The 18,666-nt window shown below is 46.2% G+C and overlaps 1 protein-coding gene and 1 long non-coding RNA gene across 2 annotated transcripts; both read left to right on the top strand.

The window, feature by feature from the left end:
* The first annotated feature begins 1,903 nt into the window (after positions 1 to 1,903).
* Positions 1,904 to 2,609, top strand: LOC127914529 (uncharacterized). Its single transcript, XR_008088809.1, has 3 exons — positions 1,904 to 1,963; positions 2,168 to 2,249; positions 2,578 to 2,609. It is a non-coding gene; the product is annotated as an uncharacterized LOC127914529 (long non-coding RNA).
* An 869-nt stretch (positions 2,610 to 3,478) lies between these two features.
* LOC118380788 (protein kinase C and casein kinase substrate in neurons protein 3-like) lies at positions 3,479 to 9,595 on the top strand. The gene is made up of 9 exons (XM_052491459.1): positions 3,479 to 3,621; positions 5,805 to 5,961; positions 6,066 to 6,301; positions 6,507 to 6,662; positions 6,743 to 6,918; positions 7,188 to 7,308; positions 7,614 to 7,693; positions 7,934 to 8,013; positions 8,185 to 9,595. Exons 1-9 carry the CDS (start codon positions 3,481 to 3,483, stop codon positions 8,292 to 8,294), a joined length of 1,257 nt encoding a protein of 418 aa, XP_052347419.1. The 5' UTR covers positions 3,479 to 3,480; the 3' UTR covers positions 8,295 to 9,595.
* Positions 9,596 to 18,666: the final 9,071 nt, after the last annotated feature.

Raw genomic sequence — 18,666 nt, 5'->3', positions numbered from 1 at the left:
CGCCCGGGGTGTAATGGGGAAGAAGTCAGGCGCAGGAAGCAGAGAGTTCAGGTTAGCGCTACTTTTTAATGCACCACAACGGTGAACAGACGCCAACCCAAACAAATGCCTCAAACACGGGGGACTTAAAAAGTCCAGCAAAAACACACGGACAACCGTGACATACAGCTGTGTACACATGTACACCAAAATAATCCTGCACAACCAGCAGGCGGGCCGGCTGGTAAATAAAGCCCAACCAATTAGCCTAAACTAAACACAGGTGCAACCAATAAACAGAAAAGGGGGAAAAGGGATCAGTGAGTGGCAGCTAGTCGGCCGGTGACGACGACCGCCGAGCGCCACCCGAACAGGAAGGGGAGCCACCTTCGGTAGGAGTCGTATCAGTGATGGGATCTTCTGTAACGGGTGTCGTCGGAAGGATGAGACCACGGCGCAGCGTTCTTTGAGTTCCACGTAATTTATTAACGAAGTGAAACATTAGAAAAGACAAAACAATAAAGAATACAACGACCGAACAGCTTCGTTGTGCAAACTACCTGCACACAAACAAAGAACAAGATCCCACACAGAAGGAGGGAACAGGGCTGCCTAAGTATTATCCACAATCAGAGACAACGATAGACAGCTGCCTCTGGGAACCACACTCGGCCAGAAACAAAGAAATAAAGAACATAGAATGGCCACCCTGGCCAACCCAAAATAGAGACATAAAAAGGCTCTCTAAGGTCAGGGCGTGACAACTCTATATCTGACATGGTACAGGTTCTTCTTGTTTTTAAGCCCATAACCATGTGTGTGAGGTATATACTTTTTTTTCAAAGTAGATGTGTTTAATACTACCATGTGTGACCCTGATTTAGCCCACTGCAGTAAAAGATTAAACCTTACATTTCGCTATGTCCTTGGTCTGTTTTGCTCTGTGGTTGCAGCCAGTTTGGAAGCCTTTGTTAAGGCCTCCAGATGTGCACGTGATATAAAACACAAAATATGTGTAAACACTTTGCATACTGCAGCAGCCAACTTGCTTGCACCAATCCCTTGTAATTACAGAAAAATACTGTGGAATATAAACCCCACCCCTCAGTGAATTTCATTCATTCACAGTTGAAGAGTACTTGCTTTGATACCGTATTTATATTACAGTAGGTATACTACAATATGAAACACAGAATTGTACTTATGACTGAGCTGCCTGTAAGTTACTGTCAAATTCACAGCAAGGCCTTTACAGTGTATCCTCTTATCTGTCCAGTTTTATTAATACATGTAACAATCTCTTGAATCAACTTTACTGTGGAGGAAAATAATTATCTCAGACTTTCTGAACCAAACTGGTGTTCATGGATTTCCATCGTTGTATTCAACTGACCACCTGGGTGGTGTAAAGGTATGTCGTTGTATTCAACTGACCACCTGGGTGGTGTAAAGGTATGTCGTTGTATTCAACTGACCACCTGGGTGGTGTAAAGGTATGTTGTTGTATTCAACTGACTACCTGGGTGGTGTAAAGGTATGTCGTTGTATTCAACTGACCACCTGGGTGGTGTAAAGGTATGTCGTTGTATTCAACTGACCACCTGGGTGGTGTAAAGGTATGTCGTTGTATTCAACTGACCACCTGGGTGGTGTAAAGGTATGTCGTTGTATTCAACTGACCACCTGGGTGGTGTAAAGGTATGTCGTTTTATTCAACTGACCACCTGGGTGGTGTAAAGGTATGTCCTTGTATTCAACTGACCACCTGGGTGGTGTAAAGGTATGTCCTTTTATTCAACTGACCACCTGGGTGGTGTAAAGGTATGTCCTTTATTCAACTGACCACCTGGGTGGTGTAAAGGTATGTCCTTGTATTCAACTGACCACCTGGGTGGTGTAAAGGTATGTCCTTTTATTCAACTGACCACCTGGGTGGTGTAAAGGTATGTCCTTGTATTCACCTGACCACCTGGGTGGTGTAAAGGTATGTCCTTTATTCAACTGACCACCTGGGTGGTGTAAAGGTATGTCGTTGTATTCACCTGACCACCTGGGTGGTGTAAAGGTATGTCGTTGTATTCACCTGACCACCTGGGTGGTGTAAAGGTATGTCGTTGTATTCACCTGACCACCTGGGTGGTGTAAAGGTATGTCGTTGTATTCACCTGACCACCTGGGTGGTGTAAAGGTATGTCCTTGTATTCACCTGACCACCTGGGTGGTGTAAAGGTATGTCCTTGTATTCACCTGACCACCTGGGTGGTGTAAAGGTATGTCGTTGTATTCACCTGACCACCTGGGTGGTGTAAAGGTATGTCCTTGTATTCACCTGACCACCTGGGTGGTGTAAAGGTATGTCCTTGTATTCACCTGACCACCTGGGTGGTGTAAAGGTATGTCCTTGTATTCACCTGACCACCTGGGTGGTGTAAAGGTATGTCCTTGTATTCACCTGACCACCTGGGTGGTGTAAAGGTATGTCCTTGTATTCACCTGACCACCTGGGTGGTGTAAAGGTATGTCCTTGTATTCACCTGACCACCTGGGTGGTGTAAAGGTATGTTGTTGTATTCACCTGACCACCTGGGTGGTGTAAAGGTATGTCCTTGTATTCACCTGACCACCTGGGTGGTGTAAAGGTATGTCGTTGTATTCAACTGACCACCTGGGTGGTGTAAAGGTATGTCGTTGTATTCAACTGACCACCTGGGTGGTGTAAAGGTATGTCGTTGTATTCAACTGACCACCTGGGTGGTGTAAAGGTATGTCCTTTATTCAACTGACCACCTGGGTGGTGTAAAGGTATGTCGTTGTATTCAACTGACCACCTGGGTAGTGTAAAGGTATGTCGTTTTATTCAACTGACCACCTGGGTGGTGTAAAGGTATGTCGTTTTATTCAACTGACCACCTGGGTGGTGTAAAGGTATGTCGTTGTATTCAACTGACCACCTGGGTGGTGTAAAGGTATGTCGTTTTATTCAACTGACCACCTGGGTGGTGTAAAGGTATGTCGTTGTATTCAACTGACCACCTGGGTGGTGTAAAGGTATGTCGTTTTATTCAACTGACCACCTGGGTGGTGTAAAGGTATGTCGTTGTATTCAACTGACCACCTGGGTGGTGTAAAGGTATGTCGTTGTATTCAACTGACCACCTGGGTGGTGTAAAGGTATGTCGTTGTATTCAACTGACCACCTGGGTGGTGTAAAGGTATGTCGTTTTATTCAACTGACCACCTGGGTGGTGTAAAGGTATGTCGTTGTATTCAACTGACCACCTGGGTGGTGTAAAGGTATGTCGTTGTATTCAACTGACCACCTGGGTGGTGTAAAGGTATGTCGTTGTATTCAACTGACCACCTGGGTGGTGTAAAGGTATGTCGTTGTATTCAACTGACCACCTGGGTGGTGTAAAGGTATGTCGTTGTATTCAACTGACCACCTGGGTGGTGTAAAGGTATGTCGTTGTATTCAACTGACCACCTGGGTGGTGTGAAGGTATGTTGAGAGCTGCACAAAATGTTGAAGTGTTGAAGGACATAAATGATTTCACTACATATTCTCCTGTTTCAGTGGACAGGATGTCGACTCTCCCTCCTGAGGTTGCCACTGAAGATGCCACCAAACAGAGCTTCTGGATGTGTGTGTGTGTGTGTGTGTGTGTGTGTGTGTCTGTGTCTGTGTCTGTGTGTGTGTGTCTGTGTGTGTGTGTGTGTGTGTGTGTGTGTGTGTGTGTGCACAGAGAAATGTAATGAGAGAGATGGAGAAAGAGGTGGAGGGGGGGAAGAAACAGACAGGAAAACACAGCACTTTAGGATGTCTTGATAACCTTGTACAAGAGATTCCCGTGACAGACAAAACAGTATTGCTGCTCATAGGTCAGTGTGTACAAGGCCTCTCTATCATACTAGGCTGTTATTTATGTTGTTTAGCTTCCGATAAAGGAAGTTCTGCTTCCCTTTTAGCTGGGGCTTCATCCCATCATTCACCCACCTCTTTACAGCCGTATTCTAATCATTACAACGTTATTACCTGTTAATAAACAACTCTGAAATGGATTATAACAACTTAATAATACATCATATATGCCATTTAGCAGACGATTTTTTCCAAACCAACTTACAGTCACGCGTCCATACATTTTACGTATGGGTTGTTGGATGCGTAAGATGTTTATTTAGTTGCAGTGTACAGTGAAATAGTTCAGCTCCGAGCTCCAACAGTGCAGGTGTGAATGAAACAAAACAACAAAACAATAGTAATACTGATAAATATAAATGTCCATTGGTGTCCAACGAGGGAGCAGATAGCCAATATGTTTCTCAAATGAAAAATAGATTTGTTTTTAACCATCCTCCATAATGCTCATATCATGATAGGCTGATAAATGTGCTATGGCTATAGGATAGGTTGGTTTGGCTTCAATGCTCCACCAATTGGCTAGTTGCAGCTCCATCCGACTGACCCATGTCTGCTTCTTCTCTTCCTGTTTGCTGGCCTCCTGGTCATTGCCCCACTTTCATCTCCTCTCTCTCTCTCTGTAATTTGGGCTCCCTCCTGTTGTGTTGGATGTGTTTCCAGCCCAGTTCCTCTTAATGCTGCTCTCTGGCCCTCCTCTTCTGGCTGCTGCCTGTCATTGTGAAGTGTTGGGTAGAATATGTGCTCTGACTCTTATTCTGGAGTATACTGGTTGTGTTGTCATAGTTGTTACTAGTTCAGTTCTCTAGAGTGTGCAGAACAGCCATCACTGGAGTGACAGTCCACTGTACTGTCTGATTGATTTGAGTTTATAGGTTCATTATGTTGCTTCCCCAGCATTTCACATTGTTCTAGTTCTGCCTGTTATGTACACAACTATACAGCCATTTGATTGCTCTAATGTGTTGGTATGTACATGAAATGTGATTTGTTACAGATAACCATGTCAGATCTCTGATGACTTGATTTCTGTGATATACTGTAGTGTTGTGCAGGCTCAGTTGTAGTGGCTGTCTCTCGGCCTTTGTGATTGGTTGGCTGCAGCTAGTTCTGGAGCAGTGCTGTTGGCTTTGGGCAAGATTCCTCAGCTGTTTTCACTTAATTCTCAGAGTCAGTAGAAACCACAACATACACAAAGAGAGAGGGAGAGGGAGGGAACGGGATGAGGATGACCTAAAGGAGAGACAATTACATAGATACAATTACATAGAAACGTGCCACGGTGTATGTATGTATGAGAGAAACGTGCCAAGGTGTGAGAGAGGGAGAGAGGGAGGAGAGAGAGAGAGAGAGAGAGAAGAGAGAGAAAGAGCGAGAGAGAGAGGAGAGAGAGGGAGAGGGAGGGAGGGAGGGAGGGAGGGAGGGAGGGAGGGAAGGGGGAGAGAGGGAGAGAGGAAAAGTTATCAAACTGAAGCAGAGGGGTGAAAATAGAGCCAGGAAAATAATGGAGCGTTTTCCAAACTCCACATCCACAAACACAACTCTGGTAATGTCATTACCCTCAGTGAATTGCCCTCTGTTACTCCATCACTCCCTTTTCATCTGTCCTTTTACTGGCCTGTCTACACCAGCCACACCCCATGGTGCCTTCATTAGGCTTTTACAGAAACCTCAAAATATTAAAATGACTTGTCTAAAGGAAAACAGATCGACGTTAGGATGAGAACAGGTTACAGGTCATGGTGTTGAGAGTGTAGAGAGGAAAGTAAAATAGTTATTTAACTGAAATTAACTTCACTATCCGTGTTAATATCCATTGCTACATTACTACTTACTGTATGTTCAATCTCAAACTTTTCCCTCCACCTCCTCGTCCTTGTTCACCCTCCCTCCCTCCCTCCCCTAGCCTGGGAACTACCAGCGCACGGTGAAGCGCACGGAGGATGCCTTCCAGGCGTGTAATGACATCGTGGTGTGCTTCCAGGAGAGAGCCCGTGTGGAGAGGCAGTACGCTCAGCAGCTCAGCGAGTGGAGCAACAAGTGGAAGCCCCTGGTGGACTCCAGTGAGTACTGCAGTTGAAGAGATTCACTGTTTGCTCACTATGTTCCCTGTTGATACTGTATACCCATCCACTCTCTCTCTCTCTCTGTTCTCCTCCCTCTACAGGCCCGCTATATGGATCCCTCCTGCAGGCGTGGCAGTGTTTCCTCTCCTCCGCCGACCGTCTCGCCGCCCTGCACTCGTCCGTGTGTCGCTCCCTGGTTTCGGAGGACGGGGACCGGGTCAGGACCTGGCAGAAAGAGACCTTCCATAAGAAGGTCTTTGGAGGCTTCAAGGAGTCCCAGGACTTTGGGACTGGCTTCGCACGTGCTCAGAAGCCCTGGGCCAAACGGCTGAAGAAGGTTAGAATACTGTAGATGAAAGAGAGGTCTCTCTAAGACACTATGAATCACCACATTGAATGGACAATCTCTACTGAGAAATTCCCAGACTCAAAGATCATACCTTTATATAGGGTAGGGCAGAGGTAAATGACTTGAAAGTGTTTGTATGGGAGTCTTTATTGAGTCACTAATATGTCAGTGTTACCTTATGCCCCCCCCCCAGCTGGACAAAGCCAGGAGTGCGTTCCATAAAGTGCAGCGTAAGGAGCAGACTGCCAGGGACCGGGAGGTCCACGCCAAGGGCAACCCTGACGTGGCCATCGAGAAACAGAGGAAGATTCAGGAGGAAAGAGAGCTGGCTCAGCAGGAGACGGAGAAAGTAAGAGATAGACAGTAAGAGAATGAAGGAGAGAAGTGAATGTGTGAGTCTGTGTGTAATAATGTGTAACTCTCCCCCAGGTGCGAGTCCGCTATGAGAAGGTTCTGGAGGAGGTGACCCGCTATGCCCCTCGCTACATGGAGGAGATGGAGTGTATTTTTGACCAATCACAGGAGGAGGAGAGGAAGAGGATCAGCTTCCTCAAACAGGCCTTCCTGTCCGTCCACAGACACCTGGACGTCACCAACAACGAGAGGTAGGCTACACCTGCAGCCAGACTGTGACTAGGATGGTGTGTTTTAGGGTGTGTTTGTTGTAGTTGCGTTGTGTAAATGTTTTTATCTCATCTCTCACTCTCCATTTCTGTCACGCCCCCTTTCCCCTCTCTGTCCCTCCACCCTCCCTATCTCTCTCTCCCTCACTCCTCCCCCCTCTCCTTCTCCCTCACTCTCTATCATTCTCTCCCCCCCTCTCTCCCTCCCCCCTCCACCTCTCTCCCTCCCCCTCCCTCCTCCTCTCTCTCAGTGTGAAGGCTGTGTATAATGAGCTCCACAACACTCTCATGGCCATCAGTGAGCAGGACGACCTGCGCTGGTGGAAGAACACCCACGGACCGGGCATGCCCACCGACTGGCCTCAGTTCCAGGTGCAACACTCACACATGCACACACTCACACACACAGACACAGCGGGCTAATGGAAGTTAATGGGGCCTAATATAATGTACTGTAATAATGGATTGATGTAGACTTCTGCCCTGTGTTATTGTCAGAGTTAGTCTAATGTAGTGAACAGTGTTACAAGCTAATGCAGCAGACTGTATAACAGTAGAGCATAGTCCAACATACTGAGTATAACAACAATGTGACCAGTATTACAGTCTCTGGAGGCTAATAGACTGGACCGGTCTGCCTTGTTGTACAATGGGGTCTAATGAAAGGTCTCTTTCAGGAGTGGACGCCAGAGAAGAAAAGCAAAAAAGGGAAGAAAGAGAAAGAGGTAGAGTCACAGCAAGGCACCATAGAGAGGAGGTAAACATGTCTCCATCTGTCTCTTTATTGATTCCTCCTACAGTACATCTCTATCTCAGTGATGAGAAGTAGTTGGAGGAATTTACGTTACAGTCTTAGTATGATACAGGAGACGTGTAGTACTCACTTCCCATCTCATTATGATGAGTCATATAGTTCAGATACTGACTGTTGTGTTAATTGCCTGTAGTTACGGTTAGTGTATGGTTGATTTACACTAACACACTCCCTCTCTCTCAGTGTAATGATCGGAGGAGTTAAGGTCAGGGCTCTCTATGACTATGACGGACAGGAGACAGATGAGCTCTCCTTTAAAGCAGGTAGGTCTTCACGCTGTACTTGTCTGTGAGTGTGTGTGAGAGAGAGAGAGAGAGAGAGAGAGAGAGAGAGAGAGAGAGAGAGAGAGAGAGAGAGAGAGAGAGAGAGAGAGAGACTGTGGTACTCTGTTACTGAATGATATATGATGACCATGCTCCACCTCTCCCCTCCAGGTGAGGAGTTTCTGAAGACTGAGGATGAGGATGACCAGGGCTGGTGTAGAGGGATGAAGGATGGAGGAAGAGAGGGACTCTACCCAGCTAACTATGTAGAGACGGTGTAGTTACACCACTATGTTTGTAAAAAGAAATAGATAGAATGAAAATTAAAGTGACTCATTTTGATAAGAAACATTGTGTCTGTTATGATCCTCAGCCGATGTGTACTGTGTATTGTTCCTTAATGAATACCGGCTGCATCACATCCGGCCGTGATTGGGAGTCCCACAGGGCGGCGCACAATTGGCCCAGCGTCGTCCGGGTTAGGGTTTGGTCGGAGTAGGCCGTCATTGTAAATTAGAATTTGTTCTTAACTGACTTGCCTAGTTAAATAAAGGTAAAACATTTCTTCTGAATAAATAAATAATAATACATTTAAAAAGTGCCCATGCTATCTGCAGGAAAGCTTTCATCCAAAGAGAATACACTGGGATATGATAGCTCTGAATGAACGTTTGGCATACCTACACGGCATCAAATATCCTGGTTTTTTCTTCTTTAAAATATGTTGGAAAATGTTTAATATATTTACCTGAGACACCTATATGAAAGCTATATGATGTATGATGCCTTTTTTGTACAATTTGAGAGATGTGATGCTGATTCTATAGGTACTGTACATGTCACCACTTGATGCTGAAGCCATACTGTATGTTTGCTGTTCTTATAGAGCTAAACTCTCCTGTTCGCTTTACTGAAACATATATTTATGTAGAAATAAGTGCATTCGACAGGCTTTAATTAGTGATTATTATGAATGGAGTGAAACTTTGACAATGAGCACAATTCATCAATACCTGTAGCCTGATCAGTAATAGTATGAGCAGTAATGTCTCCTGTGTGTGTTATAAGAGTACGATGTGACAGGATTGGGATCTCCTTTCAGAGGGACTGTAATAGATCTCCTCTCATCGCCTTCTTGATGGCAACTCCCCTTAATAGAACCTTTGCCAAAGTGAAGGATAGGATGTCATTTCTGGGCCTGTCCACATTCTGGTTTTGCTTTTCCATTTCTAAATGTGTGTATATGTGAGTGTGTACTATACATGCATGTGTGTGTATATGTGAGTGTGTACTATACATGCATGTGTGTGTATATGTGAGTGTGTACTATACATGCATGTGTGTGTATATGTGAGTGTGTACTATACATGCATGTGTGTGTATATGTGAGTGTGTACTATACATGCATGTGTGTGTATATGTGAGTGTGTACTATACATGCATGTGTGTGTATATGTGAGTGTGTACTATACATGCACGTGTGTGAAAGGTAAGCCTCGGCCCTCATTGTCTCTTGTAGTAGTATATTTGAGCCTTTCATACTGTAAGTGCCTTTCTAAAGAATAAAATGAAACTAAACGAATGTTGATAACTTTTGTTGCCGTGTTCTTGGGACAGGAGATGACGAGTGAGAACACATTTAATGACTGTGTTTGTGTTGTTCTACAGTACATACAGTATCTACAGCGTTTATTTACACATACTCTGAAGAGAACGGCTAAATGTACACTATATGTGTGTATTTGTGTTGTTCTACAGTACATACAGTATCTACAGCGTTTATTTACACATACTCTGAAGAGAACTGCTAAATGTACAGTATACAGTATGTGTGTGATATATCTGTGTGTGTTTGAGTGTATGCGCGTGCGTGTGTGAATGTGTGTAGACAAGTGCTTGCAGCCGTGTGTGTGTGTGTGTATGTGTGTGTGAATACCATTGGCCTGAGTGTTGAACAGGGTTCTGGAGCATGTTTATGGTGCCAAATCAGTGGAGTTGTCAGTCTGAGTGACAGTCAGACACAGGCAGCTCTGGCTCCCATGTGTGTATCACAGACTGTGTCAGAGAGTAGAGCAGAGTGGAGTAGAACAGAGTGTTGTAGAGCAGAGTGGAGTAGAACAGAGTGTTGTAGAGCAGAGTGCAGTAGAGCAGGGCATCCTAGTTCAGGTAATCTGCCTGTGATGTCACCTCTCTCAGCCAGATGGGAAGTGACATCACCATATGGCCACAATTCCGCCCATGGCTCTGGATGTTGATGATTCTCTATTCAAAGGACTGCACATAGTAAGTGGCACAGCAGGGAAACAAACAGATGGTAACATTGTAATGTGATATGGAATTCAACAGAAATAAAGGTTATGTATTATAGGTTAAACATAAATGGAATGTCTACTGTATGTCTAGAACCATGCCATGATTTGTATGCCACATAGTTTAACATCTGTTGATTGGTCAAAATGATACCCCGTCTGTATGGGGTCATGTGAGTAGGAAGGATGGGTCAAAATGGCCGTGGTGGTGTGAGGAAACAATGAATTAAATGTTTGTTTAACATTTTGAAAGTAAAATAGTTGAGTAATTATGCTGTAAAAACCTGTTCCTTTGAATTATATTCCTGGGAAAATGTAATCACTGGACTACTCTCATCACCAAGGACTTCTTTTCATCCTCAAGGACTTCCTTTCATCCCCAAGGACTTCCTTTCATCCCCAAGGACTTCCTTTCATCCCCAAGGACTTCCTTTCATTACCAAGGACTTCCTTTCATCACCAAGGACTTCCTGATTGTGTTGATTGACTCCTGCATTTCCTGTTAATTTCTATTTGTGTGAAATTACTCTCATTTTGGTTTGTGACCTTTGAACTCTGGACTACTGAATTGACAGGTGGCTCGATATAGTAGATAGATAGTTGGCCCTCTCCACACTCCCTCACTGTTTCATTGTGAAGGCAAGCCAACATACATTATTAGCTTGTGTGTCGGGATGGTTCAGACTTGCACAAACACAGTGTGATATAAACACAATCTAATGATGCCAAATGACGAATTCACCTCATCTTACCTCATCTTAAGGGTGCACAGTCGTCCATGGAACCGTAGAGTCAGCTACCCCAGAGGTTACCTTCACCTTGTAAGATTCAGTTCCTAAGTTCCTGGTAGTCCGACACCCTTGCTATCCAATAAGGTTACCTCTGAGTCTTCATTTGGCCAATCAGAGCACAGCTTATTATCAGCTTGGGTGCCCCTCCCTCCTATTCCACAGAGAAAGAATTCAGCAATTTATATTCATTAAGAGAGCTCATTTTATACAGTAAGTGCAATGCCAACACATAACAATTAACATTCACTTGTTTGTCACGGCAATTATGATTGGAAACAGCTCATTTACATGCTAATGGTCCCCTGACATCCATTGAAATTGACGCCAGTGAGCTCTCAAAGACAACCCGGTCAATAGTGTCACCCATTTATCTTAGTCAGGTCAACATGTGGCCAACCACTCTTCGTACATAGTCTCTGCCCTCTGTATTTACTATGAAACAGTCATACATCACATCTCCTGCCACTCACAGCAGTCACCACGAAGACAGTCAATGGAGAGAGTCAGTTTACAGTGGGCTTTACCTCCGGTGTCATATGATTATATCATTTTGCTTAGAAGAGTGATTTGATCCGATCCCTAATGATCTCTTCTGTTTGTGTGGATCCTCCTTCTCTCCAGCTCTCCGTTTCTCTCTCTCTGTCTCGTTCAAATGAAATTCAACTACACTTAATATCCTGCACACACCAAGGCAGGAAGATGCACATGCACCCATGCAGACTCATCTGCAGTTCACCAGGCAGCCAACAGAGGGGGCTAAAGTAACAGATTGGCAGCATACAGCAGGCCTGTCTCAATGAGAAATATGCTCACTGGTGTAGCAGCATATTGGGAAAATGTCTTTATTCCCTCATGTTTCATGTTGTGACAAGCAGAACTTTGGGTTGCCATGGAGAGATCTGCTGGGGGAAAAAAACATAATTAAAAGCCCTGGAACTGGTGTTAGTCTGACTCAGTGCATGTCTGTCTGCAGATGAATGAGAATGTAAGATGTTTCCTTGAAGGCAAATCGAATGCATGTTTTTATATATTGTGTGTATTTCATATATTGTGTATGCATAATGTTCATATAATGCTGAGTGTATGTTAAAGGGAGAGGGGAGTATGTCAATTATGCTGTGTTACTCATATGTCTTCTTTGATACAATTCAGTCTAGCAGGGTAAGGTACATAGAATGTGTGTGTGTGTATTTGTGTGTGTGTGAGTGGCTGTTATGTGTCTGTGGGTATCTCTATGTAAACACAGACCGGTGTGTGTAGAAATGACTCACCGTCCCTGTTAGAAAGACACAGGGTAGAGGAGCAGATGAGCGTTTTCCCAGCTTGTCAGTCACACGGCACTCCCAGATGGGCTCTCACATCCTCCCCTGGTCTCTCTCAGATACACAAACACCCCCAGGGGAGAACCTCAATCCCCCTTACGGCCCACAGGGAGATGAAACCCCCAATCCCTCCTACGGCCCACAGGGAGATTAAACCCCCAATCCTTCCTACGGCCCACAGGGAGATGAAACCCCCAATCCCTCCTATGGCCCACAGGGAGATTAAACCCCCAATCCCTCCTATGGCCCACAGGGAGATGAAACCCCCAATTCCCCCTATGGCCCACAGGGAGATGAAACCCCCAATCCTCCCTATGGCCCACAGGGAGATGAAACCCCCAATCCCTCCCTATGGCCCACAGGGAGATGAAACCCCCAGGCCCTCCTACAGCCCACAGGGAGATGAAACCCCCAATCCCTCCCTATGGCCCACAGGGAGATGAAACCCCCAGGCCCTCCTGCGGCCCACAGGAAGATGGGAAGAACCACAACTCCCTGTTATAGGCCAAGGGAGGATTAACACCAGGGTTGAACATACAGGGCTTGCTGGTAGCTACAGGAAAGGGCAGGTCTGAGCCTCAGGTGGGAGGACCAGGGGGCGGGCGAGAGGATCAGAAGGTGGGGAAGAGGGCCTGCTCACACAAGAGGGTCAGCTCAGAAGAAAGGGGGAGGGCTCTCTGGCTCGCTTGGCCTCTGTGTGCATCCATTTTTCATTTTAAATTGCCCAAAAATAATGAGCAATCAAGAAGATGGTTATTCTAGCATTTCAATTAGCCTAATTAAAGAGAGGGCAGCAGGCCACTGAACAGAATGGCTAACAGTACTGTGTGTGTGTGTGTGTGTGTGTGTGTGTGTGTGTGTGTGTGTGTGTGTGTGTGTGTGTGTGTGTGTGTGTGTGTGTGTGTGTGTGTGTGTGTGTGCAGTCTGTCTGTGTGTGTGCGTGTGTGTGTGTGTGTGTGTGTGTGTGTGTGTGTGTGTGTGTGTGTGTGTGTGTGTGTGTGTGTGTGTGTGTGTGTGTGTGTGTGTGTGTGTGTCTGTGTGTGCGTGTGTGCGTGTGTGTGTGTGTGTGTGTGTGTGTGTGTGTGTGTGTGTGTGTGTGTGTGCAGTCCGTCTGTGTGTGTGTGTGTGTGTGTGTGTGTGTGTGTGTGTGTGTGTGTGTGTGTGTGTGTGTGTGTGTGTGTGTGTGTGTGTGTGTGTGTGTGTGTGTGTGTGTGTGTGTGTGTGTGTGGACGTGTTTAATTCTACAAGAATAGTAAAATAACAAACAATTGGACCAACTGGAGACATTTTGTTAGTCCCCATAAAGCCAACTGCTATTTATAGGAGGTTAACGTTTAGAATTAGTGTTAGAATTAGTGTTAGGGTTAGAATTAGGTTTAGGAGCTAGGGATAGGATTAGGGTTAGGGTTAACGTTAGGGTTAGGGTATGGGTTAGGGGTTAGGGGTTAGGCAACATTTTGAATGGGACTGAATTGTGTTTCCCCACAAGGTTAGTTATACACAGTGAGAGAGTGAACTGTAACTTCAGCATCTCGTCTGCTCTGACAGTGAGAGAGTGAACTGTAACTTCAACACCTCGTCTGCTCTGACAGTGAGAGAGTGAACTGTAACTTCAGCACCTCGTCTGCTCTGACAGTGAGAGAGTGAACTGTAACTTCAGCATCTCGTCTGCTCTGACAGTGAGAGAGTGAACTGTAACTTCAGCATCTCGTCTGCTCTGACAGTGAGAGAGTGAACTGTAACTTCAGCATCTCGTCTGCTCTGACAGTGAGAGAGTGAACTGTAACTTCAGCATCTCGTCTGCTCTGACAGTGAGAGAGTGAACTGTAACTTCAGCATCTCGTCTGCTCTGACAGTGAGAGAGTGAACTGTAACTTCAACATCTCGTCTGCTCTGACAGTGAGAGAGTGAACTGTAACTTCAACATCTCGTCTGCTCTGACAGTGAGAGAGTGAACTGTAACTTCTGCATCTCGTCTGCTCTGACAGTGAGAGAGTGAACTGTAACTTCTGCATCTCGTCTGCTCTGACAGTGAGAGAGTGAACTGTAACTTCAACACCTCGTCTGCTCTGACAGTGAGAGAGTGAACTGTAACTTCAACACCTCGTCTGCTCTGACAGTGAGAGAGTGAACTGTAACTTCAGCATCTCGTCTGCTCTGACAGTGAGAGAGTGAACTGTAACTTCAGCACCTCGTCTGCTCTGACAGTGAGAGTGAACTGTAACTTCTGCATCTCGTCTGCTCTGACAGTGAAGAGTGAACTGTAACTTCTGCATCTCGTCTGCTCTGACAGTGAGAGTGAACTGTAACTTCAACACCACGTCTGCTCTGACAGTGAGAGAGTGAACTGTAACTTCTGCATCTCGTCTGCTCTGACAGTGAGAGAGTGAACTGTAACTTCTGCATCTCGTCTGCTCTGACAGTGAGAGAGTGAACTGTAACTTCAACACCTCGTCTGCTCTGACAGTGAGAGAGTGAACTGTAACTTCAGCATCTCGTCTGCTCTGACAGTGAGAGAGTGAACTGTAACTTCTGCATCTCGTCTGCTCTGACAGTGAGAGAGTGAACTGTAACTTCTGCATCTCGTCTGCTCTGACAGTGAGAGAGTGAACTGTAACTTCTGCATCTCGTCTGCTCTGACAGTGAGAGAGTGAACTGTAACTTCAGCATCTCGTCTGCTCTGACAGTGAGAGAGTGAACTGTAACTTCAGCATCTCGTCTGCTCTGACAGTGAGAGAGTGAACACTCGTCTGCTCTGACAGTGAGAGAGTGAACTGTAACTTCTGCATCTCGTCTGCTCTGACAGTGAGAGAGTGAACTGTAACTTCATCTCGTCTGCTCTGACAGTGAGAGTGAACTGTAACTTCTGCATCTCGTCTGCTCTGACAGTGAGAGTGAACTGTAACTTCTGCATCTCGTCTGCTCTGACAGTGAGAGAGTGAACTGTAACTTCTGCATCTCGTCTGCTCTGACAGTGAGAGTGAACTGTAACTTCAACACCTCGTCTGCTCTGACAGTGAGAGAGTGAACTGTAACTTCTGCATCTCGTCTGCTCTGACAGTGAGAGAGTGAACTGTAACTTCTGCACCTCGTCTGCTCTGACAGTGAGAGAGTGAACTGTAACTTCAACACCTCGTCTGCTCTGACAGTGAGAGAGTGAACATCTCGTCTGCTCTGACAGTGAGAGTGAACTGTAACTTCTGCATCTCGTCTGCTCTGACAGTGAGAGAGTGAACTGTAACTTCAACACCTCGTCTGCTCTGACAGTGAGAGAGTGAACTGTAACTTCTGCATCTCGTCTGCTCTGACAGTGAGAGAGTGAACTGTAACTTCAACACCTCGTCTGCTCTGACAGTGAGAGAGTGAACTGTAACTTCTGCATCTCGTCTGCTCTGACAGTGAGAGAGTGAACTGTAACTTCAGCATCTCGTCTGCTCTGACAGTGAGAGAGTGAACTGTAACTTCAGCATCTCGTCTGCTCTGACAGTGAGAGAGTGAACTGTAACTTCAGCATCTCGTCTGCTCTGACAGTGAGAGAGTGAACTGTAACTTCAGCATCTCGTCTGCTCTGACAGTGAGAGTCTCTCTCTCTCTCTCTCTCTCTCTCTTCGTGTCCCTGTGCTCCTCGTTTCAGTCTGCTGGTCAGAGTTAATTGGCTGCTGTCTAATTGCTGCTCATTAGCTTGAGTAACCAAACATTTAAAACAGCAACAAATCCTCCTCTTTCTCTCTCTCTCTCTCTGAGTGTTTTATTCCCAGTCCGCCAATTCCCCGTCTTTCATTCTGTCTGTCTTCCTCCACATAGCCCTCCGTTTGTTTATGTGTTCATCCCGGCCTGTTTTTCTGCCACACCTCTCATCGACAAAAACACACACGCACCCATATTCCCTGTCTTCCATTCCCTCCCCCTGCCCTGTTGGCATTTTGTCAGTGTCTGTTTGTTTCGGTTGCCCTCAGTCTCCCCCACCACCGTATACCCTCTTTAATCTGTCTTAGAAAAACCTCTGGAGTTTAATTCCTTTCTCAGAGCAGAGTGCTTTACTGGCATGGTGGCCAAATCCATACAGAAAGAGTGCATCAAGCTTTAAAACGGACATCTCAACAGCGGAGCAGTTTAGCCAAAGTGACGTGATATATAGAGCATACTGTATCACCGTGGAGGAAAAACGCCTCTATCAACAGAAAGACTGCTGCTGCCACTGCTACTGTGGGTGTCTCCAGGGGATGAGAGGTGCGTGTAGAGAAATATGATTTTGATTACACAATCTCACAGACACACACACACACGTCTCACCGCACGCACATGTGCTCAGGTACACACTCACTCACACATGCAAACATCCAGGAATCTGAACCTACGATAATGAGTGTGATAATGAAGTTTGGGCATTGGTTTGGAATGAGCTAAATTACAAGTTAGGAATCTGTTCTGTCCTAAGGACTGGTCATAGAGCTTCACTGGCCTCTCTCTTGCCAGTCTTCAAACACGTCTGTCAGGGACAGGTCTGTCAGGGACACGTCTGTCAGGGACAAGTCTGTAAGGGACAGGTCTGCCAGGCACACGTCTGTCAGGGACACGTCTGTCAGGGACACGTCTGTCAGGGACACGTCTGTCAGGGACAGGTCTGTCAGGGACACGTCTGTCAGGGACAGGTCTGTCAGGGACACGTCTGTCAGGGACACGTCTGGGACACGTCTGTCAGGGACACGTCTGTCAGGGACAAGTCTGTAAGGGACAGGTCTGTCAGGGACAAGTCTGTCAGGGACAGGTCTGTCAGGGACACATCTGTCAGGGACAGGTCTGTCAGGGACACATCTGTCAGGAACACGTCTGTCAGGGACAGGTCTGTCAGGGACACGTCTGTCAGGGACAGGTCTGTCAGGGACACGTCTGTCAGGGACAGGTCTGTCAGGGACACATCTGTCAGGAACACGTCTGTCAGGGACATGTCTGTCAGGGACACGTCTGTCAGGGACAGGTCTGTCAGGGACATTTCTGTCAGGGACACGTCTGTCAGGGACACGTCTGTCAGGGACAGGTCTGACAGGGACACGTCTGTCAGGGACAGGTCTGACAGGGACACGTCTGTCAGGGACACATCTGTCAGGGACAGGTCTGTCAGGGACACGTCTGTCAGGGACATGTCTGTCAGGGACACGTCTGTCAGGGACACGTCTGACAGGGACACGTCTGTCAGGGACACGTCTGTCAGGGACAGGTCTGACAGGGACACGTCTGACAGGGACACGTCTGTCAGGGACAGGTCTGACAGGGACAGGTCTGTCAGGGACAGGTCTGTCAGGGACACGTCTGACAGGGACACGTCTGTCAGGGACAGGTCTGTCAGGGACACGTCTGTCAGGGACAGGTCATTTACGTTTCCTTCCATTTAACACCTTCATTTGAAAATGTACATCTGTATTTGTAATGTGACTTTAATGATGACACATGGCTTCTAATGACATGAAGGAATGAGAAAGTAAAGACCAGGGACAGAGATGGATAGAATGTAACGATGAAGGAAGAAAGAGGCAGAGCAAGAAGATAAACAGGGAGGGAGAGAGTAAAGGGGGTTGACGACTAAAGAGAGAAAACAGAATAGAGGGAAAGGGAGTAGGAGGCAGAGTAAGAAGATAAACAGGGAGGGAGAGAGTAAAGGGGGTTGACGACTAAAGAGAGAAAACAGAATAGAGGGAAAGGGAGTAGGAGGCAGAGTAAGAAGATAAACAGGGAGGGAGAGAGTAAAGGGGGTTGACGACTAAAGAGAGAAAACAGAATAGAGGGAAAGGGAGTAGGAGGCAGAGTAAGAAGATAAACAGGGAGGGAGAGAGTAAAGGGGGTTGACGACTAAAGAGAGAAAACAGAATAGAGGGAAAGGGAGTAGGAGGCAGAGGGGGGAGTCACATCAAGGAAATGAAAAGCAAGGGAAGGAGAAAGAGAGGTGTGGGCGATTCGCGCTGAGAGACGGTAGTCATGGTAACATATGAAAATGAAGGGATGAAAGATGAATAGAGACTTTTGGTAAGAGAGGGCAAATACATAAAAACAAGCTGCTAATTAAATGTCACACAAAAAGTAAATGCAGAGCAGTTACTACACGAACACAGACTCAAAGGATGGTGAGGACTCTCCCTCTCTTCTATCTCTTTAAATGGTGGCATGTCTGACCTGTAGTCAGCTGGGGTCACACACCATCTAGGGTCAAGGGGACAGGGTCAGGGATCAACATGA

This window comes from Oncorhynchus keta, chromosome 32 (assembly GCF_023373465.1).
Source record: "Oncorhynchus keta strain PuntledgeMale-10-30-2019 chromosome 32, Oket_V2, whole genome shotgun sequence".
Classification (NCBI taxonomy): Eukaryota; Metazoa; Chordata; class Actinopteri; order Salmoniformes; family Salmonidae; genus Oncorhynchus; species Oncorhynchus keta.
Note: the sequence above shows the minus strand (reverse complement) of the source record. Positions and strands in the feature narration are given on the sequence as shown.

Bases quoted from the DNA above. Each gene is read 5' to 3' on its own strand.
- LOC118380788 (XM_052491459.1), top strand. From the start codon at position 3,481: ATGTTGAGAGCTGCACAAAATGTTGAAGTGTTGAAGGACATAAATGAT. The intron at 6,302-6,506 runs GTTAGAATACTG...CCCCCCCCCCAG, and splicing joins GGGCCAAACGGCTGAAGAAG to CTGGACAAAGCCAGGAGTGC. The intron at 7,694-7,933 runs GTAAACATGTCT...CCTCTCTCTCAG, and splicing joins CAAGGCACCATAGAGAGGAG to TGTAATGATCGGAGGAGTTA.